General features: G+C 32.7%; 1 protein-coding gene across 1 annotated transcript in view; it reads right to left on the reverse strand.

The window, feature by feature from the left end:
* LOC134253250 (uncharacterized) overlaps positions 1 to 13,675 on the reverse strand; it is a 39,932-nt gene that overhangs the window by 19,285 nt on the left and 6,972 nt on the right. The window contains exons 3-19 of the mRNA XM_062735766.1: positions 13,487 to 13,569; positions 13,191 to 13,260; positions 10,327 to 10,436; positions 10,043 to 10,174; positions 9,716 to 9,846; positions 9,398 to 9,443; positions 9,186 to 9,279; positions 9,053 to 9,095; positions 8,856 to 8,918; positions 8,658 to 8,728; positions 8,487 to 8,565; positions 7,506 to 7,613; positions 6,727 to 6,860; positions 6,282 to 6,364; positions 6,070 to 6,129; positions 5,866 to 5,903; positions 5,357 to 5,463 (exon numbers count right to left, since the gene is read on the reverse strand). Coding sequence (XP_062591750.1) covers positions 5,357 to 5,463; positions 5,866 to 5,903; positions 6,070 to 6,129; positions 6,282 to 6,364; positions 6,727 to 6,860; positions 7,506 to 7,613; positions 8,487 to 8,565; positions 8,658 to 8,728; positions 8,856 to 8,918; positions 9,053 to 9,095; positions 9,186 to 9,279; positions 9,398 to 9,443; positions 9,716 to 9,846; positions 10,043 to 10,174; positions 10,327 to 10,436; positions 13,191 to 13,260; positions 13,487 to 13,569 — 1,452 coding nt within the window. The remainder of the gene's footprint in view (positions 1 to 5,356; positions 5,464 to 5,865; positions 5,904 to 6,069; positions 6,130 to 6,281; positions 6,365 to 6,726; positions 6,861 to 7,505; positions 7,614 to 8,486; positions 8,566 to 8,657; positions 8,729 to 8,855; positions 8,919 to 9,052; positions 9,096 to 9,185; positions 9,280 to 9,397; positions 9,444 to 9,715; positions 9,847 to 10,042; positions 10,175 to 10,326; positions 10,437 to 13,190; positions 13,261 to 13,486; positions 13,570 to 13,675) is intronic.

Here is a 13,675-nt window from a genome sequence, read left to right on the forward strand (position 1 = left end):
TAAAAAATAACAAAAAATAAAAATATGTTTTTAAATATTAGGGGCAGCAGCAGTCCGTGCAGCCTCAAAATTAGCAGAAGAATCTAGAGGGGCTCCAATCAAACACGAGGAGAGCAAACCAGTGCAGAAAGCAGCCACACCATCAGAAAAACCCAGTACTGTAAGTCAGCCATCATTCACTTATTTTGAAATACTTAAGGTATACATTCCTTATTTTATTTACATTTTACAGATTGGATGCACAAGTTGTTTTGCTATAAAAGAATATGTGATTTAAATATGTCATGTGCCAACCCGTTTTACATCCCAATAAAACTCAAAAAATGATACCTTATTACTTATATTTACATTTGTTACTGATTTATTAAAAATAGTAACTAAAGGCACTGAAGTTTTTAAAAATGCATAAGAGATTTACATTTTTTCAAAAATCAACGGTATAATTTGAATACGTTGAACACGTCATTCACTTATGACGTCACTATGAAATTATGTAATTCGCTTATGACTAAACAATCAATTTATGTCCATGATGAACATGTTTTACCGAGATGTAAAAACACCTTGTTCAAATAGTGTTATATAAGGGCAAACATTTGCAAATGTAAATATATGTATATAAAATACAATAAACTATGCTAAACCATTCCTGTTTCTCCCTAAAAAATAACAAAAAATAAAAACAAGCTCTCCCATGCTATAAAGTAATACAGTCAACCAGTATCAGCCTTTTATTTACATTTTCAGATTGGATGCACTGCATCATCCCTTAAGAAACATGGGAGTGATGAGATAAAAGCCTCCCATGAAGAAACAGTCAACCAGTATCAGCTCCACTGCATCAAAAGACCAAATTGTGTGTAAGATATAGACTTTCTTTTCAATATGTCTTCAGAAAATGGATGTAATTTTTTTTATAAAAATCAAGCAAAATATTTTAATTTAATTTTTAGAAAATTGTCCAGATATGTACATGTATGTTGCTTTGAATTGTTATCAAATCAGTAAATCTTGGTTTAAAATCTCTGCTACAGTAATTTATACTATATACATGTACATCTACTTTTTGCAGCGGACACATCAGGTCAGGCCAAGCCTTTCCACAAGCTGATGAAGGGAGTTGTATTTGTGCTGAGTGGTTTCCAAAATCCATTCAGGGGAGAACTACGAGACATGGCCACAGAGATGGGAGCTGTATACAAACCAGACTGGAAGAAGGGATGCACACACCTCATGTAATAATCATTTATTATGAGAACTGTTTACAAAGGAGCATAATGGCTGATTTCATCATTTCTAGAACATTTTGGATACATAACTCTCATCTTCTTCTGCAGATGTGCTTTTCAAAATACACCCAAGTACAATCAGGTGAAAGGAAAAGGGAAAATTGTAAAGAAAGAATGGATACAACATATGTATAAACAGAAGAAACCTCTACCTTGGAGAAAGTGAGTTCTTATAAATGTACTGATACTCAAAGGATGTTCTGCTTCATATGAATGGACATGAACATAAACACATAAGCAAGTGTCTTCATCCTTCTTTCAATGTACAGGTATTTCTCACAGTTTGATAATGACTTACTCTAACTTTTGTCATTTGTGTAATACAGATACAGACTTGGGGATGCAGATACACCAGAGGGAACAAGTGAGGAGGAGTCCGATGATGACAACACACCAGTTGTAAAGACACCAGTCCAAAAACCTAAACCAAAAGGTTGATCATTTGGTGGCATTAAAACATGTAAATAAATATTCCTTCCTTAGACCAGTTAATAAATATATGTCTGATTTTGTTTTGTAGAGAGCAAGGCCTCCCTAGAGAAGCACACTCCAAAGGGTAAAACAAAGAAGGGTGTGGACTTTGATGGGGATACAGATTCTGGGGGAGAGGAAGCTCCGATGGATTACGGGGGAGACACAGACTCAGGAGGGGATACAGAGGATGAACTGGAGAAGTATGTCTTAAAGTCCATACTTGATATTCAAAGATTGTGCCACAGGTTTTTCTTGCTTAATGCTAAATCACAGCTGAAGTCCTATATAACAAAATGTTTACATTTCAGAGTAAAGGCTAAACTGGCCTCACAATCAAATAAGAGCAATCCCTATGGTGATTCTACTGATGAAGACAAACCTTCAAAGAAATCCCCCCAAAAATCGCCATCTAAAAATAACTCAAATCCTCAGCCCTCTACATCCCACCAATCAGAAGCCAGCAAAAAAGCAGACGATAGTGATGATTCTGGCCTGCCCGATTTACCGGATTATTTCACAGACAAGCATTTTTTCTTGTATGGAGATTTTCCCAGTGGTGAGAGAAGACTGCTGACAAGATACATCACAGCTTATAATGGGTAGGATTTAAAACCATTGGTGGACTTTTGTATTATTTTCAAGTACTTTTTGAAGGATTTATTTGTAAATTTGACTTGTTTATTTTCAGGGAGATAGAAGAGTACATGAATGATAAAGTCCATTATGTTGTCACAAATTCTGACTGGGATAAAAATTTTGATGATGTAAGTTGAAATTATACCAAAATATTAGAGAAATGAAAATGAAATTAACTACACTGTGCATTCATTGTATAAATATTATGTAAAAATTCTTTGCTATAGACCATCAATGATTATATTCATGCTGTTGCTTTATACATGTAATTTTAATAAGCAAGAAATAACTTGGCTCCTTTGATTTCTCATTTCAGGCACTGTCTGACCACCCTAAACTAGTATTTGTGAAACCAAAGTGGATTCACACTTGTCACGAAAAGGAGAAATTAGTACCTTATCAGCACTACATTGTGATTCCACAGGATGATTGATGAATCAATGAGTCTAGAGATATTGAATTCAGAGTTTAGAGATATTGAATTCCAATATACAGATATTGAATTCCAGGACTGTGGTGCAGACTTTGATGAATATGATGAAATCATATCTTACCAACACTGCAGCAACATAATCGATGTTAATTTTTTCATTTATTTAAATAAATTCCTTGCATTTCAATGATTTTTGTCCATATTTCATCATAAATGTTTAGCAGAACTTGATATAGGCAGCTGTGAATACAAATATACTAGCTAGTACATGTATTTTAAATTTAACAGGTTGTTTTTCAAGAACTTATTTTGAAAAAGTGATTAATAAAATAAAGTAGAATGAAAATTTTGTTTGAACCTCAATAACTTGGGACTGGTGACTCTAAAAAAAATATAGGTTAGGCCATGCAAAGTTAATTACTTGGTTCTCAGGCCTTTTTTCAAGAAATATGATGAGGGAGGGAGGCATTTTTTTTCTTTTTTATTGCCCCCAAAACATGATGAGGCAGCTTTTTACATTGTACAAAACCTCAAAAAATGATGAGGGAGGTGATTTGGTGTTTATATTTTATTGATTTAGCAATGAAAAGGGTCAATGAGGCACCCTTGGAAGAGCTGAGGGAGGGCCTGAGAACCAAGAAATAAAATTTTTTTTTTTGCCTTAAATATTGGACTGTGCAATACAATCAATATTCCTGTATGTTAGGATTTGTTATAAAAAAAATATATGCTAGCATACTGCTGGGGCTTTGGATTTTGTAAATAAAATTTTAAATTAAAGATGTCAGGAAGGTTTTCATTCATGCCAATCAGTATCAAATGGTAAGGTTGTTGTATGGATGCATTTCGTTCCAAAATTGTAGTGAAATCCATTAGAACTTTTTTGCATCACACTCTGCTTATATATAGAGGTTAATTAAATGGGAAAAAAGAACTTTTTAACTGTCCTTTAATATTTTACAATACATATAGCAAAACAGTTTAAAAAATGTTAATACATAATTTCCAGCCAATACCCAGACCAAGTTAAAAATGTGAAATCACTTCACTTACATAATGGTAGATAAGGCCCATGGGTGCTTTGATGATTCCTAGTCTCTTGATATAAAGTATAAAAAATAGTTTACACATAGGGACTGCCCAAATGATTAATGGATTAGCAGCAAAAACTTTTTGAAAAAGTGTTTCAGAAAACTGATACTGCATATTTTATAAGAGCTGACCAGTATTTATCATATGTTGATACTGGTTTTAAAGAAAATTTTCTAAATATCAAAGTGATAAACTACATAAGAATGCAAATAATGGACGGATTTTCTTTATTTTAATAATACAGGAACATCTACATACATAGATAACAGTTACTGTAAAAATGTATATATACTCAACAAAAAAAGAAACGCATATTCAGATTAAACATGATAATCTGTGTTTTCAGTTTAATCCTATTTTTTTAAAGTGATTTTAGAGGGTTGTTAATAAAAATTAAACATCCTGTGTTGTAAGTAGGAAAGTGAAGTTTTTGTCATTGTCGACGCCTCCAAATTCAAGGGGCATAACGCCTTAACCAATCCATATATCCTTTGCGACGTCTAAGCGCTGGTGGATTTCCGATGTACGGATATCGTGCACGAGCACCAGCTCTTTTCAGTCTCTTTGGAACAATTTTTGCACTTTTATGCTGATTTTTTCATTCAGCAATTGTTGCAGCAGTTTTTACAGCAAGTTATGAATCGCGTGAGGTGCTGATAAGGGGGGGGGGCTGAAGGTTCTGTCTGGGTGTGGTTACCTGCAGACGGTCAATTCTTGGTCTTCCGACGTTAGTTTAACAGTTTAACGCCCACTGATGTATTCCAAATGCAGTTGCAACTTTCTGTTGCGTAGCTCCATTTAGTATCATCGTTAGTCTGGTTGTGTTCATCTTTGCTTCGGCGTGGCATTGAAGCATCAACACTTCAATCAAATATTAAACATGGGTTTAATAGGAGTGTTAATAGTTTCTCTAAATCCAAAATGTCAACGAAAATAGACACCCGATTTAGAAGAAATCTTGAAAAACAGTACTTTTATAAACACGTTTAATCAAGGGAGATAATTCAACACTTGGGTTTTAAAACCCCATGTTGTTCTTTAAAAAGGTCACAGGTATCCAATGATATACAAGATACTTGTTCCATGCATATTTTAAAAAATTCTTTTACGAGTTAAACAATATGCGTTTCTTTTTTTGTTGAGTATATAAATACAAGTAACAAACCCACATCGGTATCATGGGTATTGGTTACTTATACATGTAATCCAAATAGCAATTTAGTGATTCTCTCGCAAGCAAAAACACTGACCATTCAAGTACTATTATTTCTAGACTTAATCATGTAAATTATGAGGTTCATGTACATTTGGAAGTTCATATCTCAATCTATAAATTCTCCACACAGAGGAGCCTGTTTTGATTAAGACTACCAACCTATCACAGATTTTAAATTCAATTCTCAGTTTTTATTGAGTATCACTTTATTCATTTATTGGTCCTTGAAAACAGGTCGTCTCTGTGTTTTGAGTCCTTTAACAACTCCCAGGTGGCATTTTCTCTGGCAATCACCATCCTTTGTCGTGCTTTCTTGAAAGCATCTGAAGCAGCATAAGAGCACAATTTAAACACCTTTTACAAAAAACATTGATATTTATTATTTTCATGATAACAAAAATACTGTAGACATACTTTTCTCCATGTGGTTAAAATTCCGCGAAATATCTGTTTCCTTTTAATCCACAGGTAGAAAATTACACAGATTTTCTAAATTGTCACCATATGCCTTACATTTATATTAAGTATGCTTGGACAAATTTCCGAGGAAAATTTGTGACCGCGTACATAGCGTAAATAAATACCATGCGGAAAAAAGTACTTCTACAGTAGATACACACTAACAATACATTTAAGGAAATAATAATTATGTACAAATACTCCATACTGTTGAAGCGGAAAAGTAGTATTCAATTAGAAATTTGCACATATGTATATACACATACCTAATACAGACTGAATGTTTTGTTGTACTGTATTAATTCTGAAAGAGAAATAAAATTTTGTTGTAAAGTTCTGGACACATGAAAATATTTAAGGAAATAGTGAGATATCTATCATTGATGAAGTAATGATTATGGCCCTTCAGCAAGTTAGTCTTAACCTTTTTGTTTTTTCAACTTAGCAAGTCATATAAAAAGTAAAATTACCCAAGGGTATCCAAGAGAGAACCCAGTGACTTCTTGCTGGCTTTCTTTTCCAAAAATGACCTTCAAGAGAAAATCATTTACCAATAAATCATATAACGGGCAAAGTAATATTCCTGCTATTCTTGTTGTAGTCTTTGTCAAAGTACATGAATGTATATTTTAAATCTAATAAGGCTATCTTGTGCATGAGATGAAAATAATGTTTTGTTTACCTAGACTGCATTATCACATTGAATTTAACATCCACACTTCCTGTTGTTTCAGTGCGAAATCCATACTTGCTCAAATGAGGTCCCTGTTGAAAAGAAAAGAGAACAATAGATTTTTTTTATTGGAAATTATGTACCCAGTATAAAAATGGATCTACTTTGCAGCACATTTTTTTTTCTTGAATGTGTTTGGAGAAGGTCAAGACATAACTTGGACCATAAATATCTTGGCATATTCCTAATTTAGTGCAATCACTGAGTATTGAATGGTTGGCATATTCATGAATTTGGACTACATATAAATGTGCCATATATTTTATTTACAGGTATCTTATCTCTATCTTAGTGGTATTAATGAATTAGTGAGTGATTCATAATTTCTGCCAAAGCTGTTAAAATATGAAAACTGTTTTTATAAGTGCACTGAAACAATCTTTTAGAACCTTACATCAAAAGTGGATGGAATAGCAGTATATGTAGGGTCCTCTAGCTCTGGGGATCCACCAATGAAAAACCTCCTCATCTCAGAAACAAAGGATGGCCCTAAAGGTCGCCAGCAGTGGACAGTCTCCTTGTATACTCCTAAAAATAAAGCAGATTTGTTAAAAAGTTTATTAAAAATCAAGTGTATAGAGACATTTAACATTCTTCTATTCCAAAGTAATGTAAAATGGTCTCAAGCATCCTCTGGGGCATTTAGAGAATATGTAAATAAGAAAAGTAATGTAAGATGACTTCAGTTTTTATAGATTCTTGCTATACTGTAGATCATTTAATTTTCGCGACACCTTATTTTCGCTAGATAGTCGTTGACTCTTTACTAGCGAGACAAAATTTTTCATGAATTGTGGTCATTGCTCTATATAATATTAAGGAATTTTATTATACGCAAGAATGAAATTTTCGCTACACCTTATTTTCGCTAGATAGTCATTGACTCTTTACTAGCGAGACAAAATTTTTCATGAATTGTGGTCATTGCTCTATATAATATTAAGGAATTTTATTATACGCAAGAATGAAATTTTCGCGAGCATTCCATCTTGCGTAATTGCTCGAAAATAAAGTTCTCGCAAATAAAAAGTGATTTCCAGTATACAAATATATTCTATGAATAAAACAGATGGGAAATACAAACAGGTCCTTTAAAGTGTTGACAGTGTTAATGTTTACTTGGGACAGATACAGAAAGCATGGATTATGTCATTCTATATAATTATAGCTCACCTGGGCGAGGTGGGATAGCTAGGTAAGTGTAGCCCTCTGTCCTAAATCTGTTCCAGGAATCCAGAGATAACACCTCCATAAGGATGAATGGAAAATGGGGAAATGGATCTATAATGATCAAAATAATTTCCTGATTAAAAGAAATAGAATGAAATTGAAAGCAAATAAATATTTCTAATGAACAATTTTAAATGATGTGAGGTTTTCAAAATTATTTCTAATCAACTTCTGACAGATGCATTGGAAATGCATTTATAATCAATGGAAGTGTTTGAAACTTAATGAACAGATTACATGCAGATACTAGTTTTACTATTAAGATTTGTATATCTATGGCACGCCAAATTCACAAAAATGAGATAAACCTAGTTTCACATTTGATAAACTAGGTTTATCGACTGTAAACTATAGTTTACAAACCGTAAACTATAGTTAACGATTCGTTAAGTATAGTTTTCATCTGTAAAACTATATTTAACGGTTGTTAACTATAGTTTACGAATGATAATCTAAGTTTATCTGTCTGTAATAAGCGTTAACAATAGATTTTGTTGATAAACATAGATTCACGTTTGTAAACTATAGTTTACAATCGTAATCTATAGTTAAGAGTTGTTAATCATAGTTTCACAAATCGTGAAACTATATTTATCAGATCGTTAACTATAGTTAACGGTTTGTAAACTATAGTTTACAAATCGTGAAACTGTATTTATCAGATAATCTATGTTTTGCAATCGCAAATGATTGTTTTCAGTGTCAAGTATAGTTTACGGTTGTGAAACATAGATTATCGCGTTAACTATGGTTTACGGACGTAAAATATAGATTAACGTTGTTAACTATAGTTTACAGTCCGTAAACTATAGTTTACAACCAATAAACCTAGTTTATCGACTGTGAAACTATGTTTAGCTCATTTTTGTGAATTTGGCGTGCCATATATATCTATGACTGCAATATATTCAGTGAGTACATTACCTTTATTTTCTTCAATGTAAGTTTCATCTTTATAAAACATTTCAAACTCAAAAGGGAAACTAAAATGTGCCACATCATCCTGGAAACATACAAAAAGAAAAAATATGCTTTGCTATTTCGTTTAATTAAACTTTTGAAATGCCCAAATTTTGTCACAAAAGTATGTCTTACCCTGCCTTCCACTTTTGTAGCACAGGTCTGGGTTACCCAGGATAGCTGCTGATGTCTGTCCACCTTCCAATCTGTAAAATAATTACAGGTATTTCTTACAAAGCTTTACAAAGAGAAAAAACTTTTTCTGGTAAATATGACAAGGTTATTAGAAAATCTATTAATCTTTGCTGTAAAACTTAATCAAACATGACTTACTCTTAGGTATATCAACAAAGAAGTGAATATAAAGATCATCATATTCAAAATTTTTGGCTCTTTCTGAAAAGAAATAGATAAACATGGGTTCAGATATTTAAATGTGTGTATTTCTTTTTAAAAAAAATTAATTTGGATTAAAAAGCAAATGAACAAGGCAAAAAAATAAAAGTAAATGGAAGAATTTCTTAACAAACCTATTTCCCCACAGACCACAAGCCGCAACACTTCAGGAGGAGGCTAAAAATAGAAAACATTGTAGCAAATCAGAAGGATAAAAAATCCTGCTTTCCATACTGGTAAAAACTATCATTATCAAAGAATACTCACAAGTTCAAATTCATGCCCGACACATGCTGACAGGAAGTCTTTATGACGACTGTAAACCTCTCTATACATCTTCATCTCTCTGTCCTGATCTTGTCTGCAATCAATCATAATAATATCAACAATGCATATTGTAATGAATATTGTAGTTTTATTTAACAGAATTGCTCTCAAAAAGAAAAAAAATCAAATTACATGCATATTTTGTCACTTACCTACTCATAACTTTTGAATCATGCTCAATGGTATATTCAAAAACCTCTGCAAAAGAATAAAATACATCTATATTCCTGAAATTTATAGTAATAGTTGTGATATTTATAAACTACCACAGTATTTAATCCTCAGTATCTAATCAAGCAAACTTTAATGCACTGGCATATGATGCAGATGTGAATTGTTAGAGAAATGTATAAAAGAAAGAATATCAGAGCTTCATTCAATGAAACAAAGTTCGGCCAATGGGACACTAGCAACAAGAGAAGAAAAGTTTGTTGTTAAACTGCAAGCATTATGGAGTGGATGCTCCCTACCCCTTCCCAGACTAGCGGTCTCGGCGACATAAGGTTTCCTCCCTCTGTTGAAGTCTGGCCTGATACACAAGACACCGTTAGCGTCCAGCTGTAGAGAACACAAGATGACCTCATCCCCGTCCTCATAGGGTCTATAAATAGAAACATCTGTAGCTGTCACAAAATGAAGAGGAAAAAAAGATGGATACATGTATTATGGTATGGGCATATGAAACCTTGTTCTCATATCAATGAAAATAACATATTTCATATGCAAGAACACCACAAAATGGGTTTTTTCTGGCTGATTCAAATTGAGCAGGTAGAAGTTCACTGTATAAAACTGACCGGTCCTTAGGTCCCAGATCAGCCATGATGTACATGACTTGTGCCGGGGCTGCCATGATGTGGTTCTTGTTCCTGAGCTCCTCAGAGGGAGTCTCCTCCACAATGTTAAGCTTAGGGACAAATGCACTACTCCTGTAAAATAGATTACACTAATGATTTCACTATCAAACGGAATGCTGAATCTACATACTGGTATGTTTTTCCACTTTGTATGTCTATCAAAGATCAAGACTTTAAAAAACATAAAGTAATTGAAAATTTCATTGTCAGAACCCTGTCTGTACCTCTCTCTCGACTTTTTTCCACCACCAATTTTTCGTCTGCGTAGATGTGCCATTTTATCTGCTAGGATTGTAGGTGTTTCCTTTGGTGAGTTTGTCATGAAAATTACAGCCTACAATGTTAAAAAAGTCGATCAAACCACTGGCGAAACTTCGGAAAGATACATGTTAAAAAGTAATGTACATTATTATCAAATCAAGCAGATATCTGTTAAATATGTTCTTTCATGGTCTGCTGATGTGAAATATATCTTAAGTGTACAGATCATAACAAAGTGCTTGGGATGAACAACTCTTATTCATTATGAATGTACTAATTCATTCGATCTGTTAAATTTGAAAACCATATTTTAAAGCCATGGGAAAGAAAAATCACTTCTTGTAAGCACCAATTCATTATATGCAAGTTTTACTGTGTAACAACATTGACAGCTGGATGAAATTCCCTATTTATAGTAATGAAAACCCTTCTGTCACAGAGTTCTAGTTTATTGTGGTTATACACAGCTAAAAATATTTCTATTGTACTCTCTTGCATTTAGATTTACGAATACATACACCCATTGTCTTGATATATGACCCCATACCAATCTTTCAGAGAATGTATTACAGTAATACATGTAAACAGCAAGGTTAAGGACTGCCAAAGGTATATCAGTCTATGCAGAGTTTCAGGAAATCGATTACGATGTCACAGTGAAACTGCACATATGAATCTCGGCGAATAAATAATAATTTTCTTTTTCATAAACTTTTACATACATTGTTTTCTCCTTATTATTGTAAATATAAATTAATGTGTAACTTATCTTGTCATTAAAACACTATTTGAATGTAAAATTAAACTCAACTTGATCTCGCTGTACTGACAGATATGACGTCATAGACTAGTTTGACATGCAGTTTCTCTACACTTGAGATGCAGATCGAGATATTATTGAAACTTGTAAACGTGAAATTTAATTCTCATAAGCGTGATCTAACTAAAAATAAGTCATATTTTTGAATGCATTAATCAATATTTCACAGTCTTATTAACGAGGCCCAATCTACTTGATCTGCGCATACGTTTTAACGCAGCGTCAACTCAGGCACATCACAGTACCCTTGACTGCCGTCACAATTGAAAACAATAACATCACAATCAAAATGACGTCAAATTGCGCTAAAATGTTTCGCTGATCTTGCATACCTGGAAGCTCTATAGACTGTGCATATTGAAAGCTGGCTCATTCTGGCATTTCTATTATTTACATCAGGGTTTTTTTAAAATTGATAATCACTTGTAGAACATAATTTATTTTGAGGTATTAATTTCTAGGTACAGGTTCATTAATTTTATCTTCTTTTTTTTTCAATTAGTGAGTTAGAAAAAACAAACAAACACTGCAACCAAATTGAAATGTTAACGATTTTAGTCTTTCTCCTTGAACATGTTGAAGAGTTTATACACATTCCTTTTTACTGTGGACTTAATTATGCATGGATTAGCTTGAGTTTAAAAAAGTCTTTGAATCAATTAAATGCAATCACCAAAATATTTTATTTTTTGTATAATACACGATATTGGTAAATTTCGTAATTTTGTCGCCTTTTTTTACCCCCCCCCTCTTTTTTCCACGTAAAACAACGTCGTGTGTTAAGAAGAAATAAAGCATGGAGAGAAAATTATTTCATAATGTAAGAAGTATTTAATTTTTAGAAACTAATACAGTATTACAATCGTTTGTTGATGTTATGTAAACCCATTGCATCTTATATAAATGTCTAGTTGGATAAAATAAGTCCTATTTTTGTGTTTTGATATGTTCCCTTTTCACTGCAATAAAGGCTACCTCTGATTTTCTTTTCATTTTTTAAAAGAGGAATGAAAATCGCATGATATATGTGAAAATCAAACTATTTCATCATTTACATTTTTTTTTTATTTTTCAATTACTTTGTTTTTAAGGGAGTTTAGTATGTAATTGTGTATAAAAACACGAAAAATGGTCCATATCTTGAAAGTGCCCCCATTTAACTACAATAAAGGCAAGGTAACAAAATTTCACTCTAATTTTTCTTGGCATAATACATACAAATTTATTTCCAAGAATTGAATTTTTTTATCATATCATTTTCGTAATTTCCAACTAGATTAGGCCTCATTAAATTGATATCGAATAGATGTCTTATAAAGCCGCACTCATGCACTTTTATACACAAACGTACTACAATCACAGGCACAACCCCTCTAAAATCCCAAAAGTTGAACGATATCAGCTTAACTATAAAATATGATATTTTGTACACATATAGCTATTGTCCCTACTACTTTGAAAAGTGCTGGGAGCAAGTTGTGCGCTGATGATTTTTTCTGTAATTTTACATTATTTCAATGCGTATAGTGTAAATGCACGATGTTTATCAAAAGACAGCTAAATTTTATATAATTCCCGGGAATGGGGAAGTTGCTCCCAGCACTTTTCGGGTCAAGACATTTGTTTTTAAGAAAACACAATCAACTTCTTAGTGAAAAATTATCCGTATTTCATTGAACTTTTACGATATTTATATCCATACATATTTTTTCTAATTTTAACCATGTCACATGACAAACAGCTGATGTACATTATGTCGCTTTGGCCGAACTCGGTTGAAACCCTATACATACATATGCATTAGTACAATTCCCACTAAAGTAAAACTCATGCTAATAAAAAAGATATCAATAATATATTGATTTTTTGCAATATTTTAAGGCACAGTTCCTATGGGCATCCTTAACCTAGCTGATAGTAAATACACTATGACAGTGAGTTATGTTTCAAAATCCCTCTGAAGTTTCCACTGAAGAAGAATTTACAGATTCAGAAAATAGAAGTTACCTTATCTTCTTGTGAGAAATTATCATGGTCCACATATGTAAATAATCTGTTGGTTGGTTGACCTCTGCTCCTGGATGGATTTAAAGAAATTGACATCATTAGCATATTTTACACATTGTTACTTACCAACACTGTCTAGAAACATTGCCTTGAATATTTTCATATTCCATATTGGAAGACCATGCACTTTTATTTGATCATTAAATAATACTTTTCATAAACATTTATTTTTAGAACCTGATTTCACTGATCTTTCACTGAATTCTGATGAACCATTCTTCATACATGTAACTTACAGTATTTCTGTAACTTGAGCATTGTAGTCCTTCTCCAGCTGTGTTGTGCAGTTTGCAATGTTTTGGTAAAACACAACTTCTCGCTATAAAGACATTATATACATGTACTATACGTAAAACTTCTGTTGGATCCTTCATCATTATGTTTTATTTTTTAAAACTTCATTGTTACAATTAACTCTCATGTTT

This window comes from Saccostrea cucullata, unplaced genomic scaffold (genome assembly GCF_032062105.1).
Source record: "Saccostrea cucullata isolate Sc308-1 unplaced genomic scaffold, CSIRO_AGI_Scuc_v1 ctg28, whole genome shotgun sequence".
NCBI lineage: Eukaryota > Metazoa > Mollusca > Bivalvia > Ostreida > Ostreidae > Saccostrea > Saccostrea cuccullata.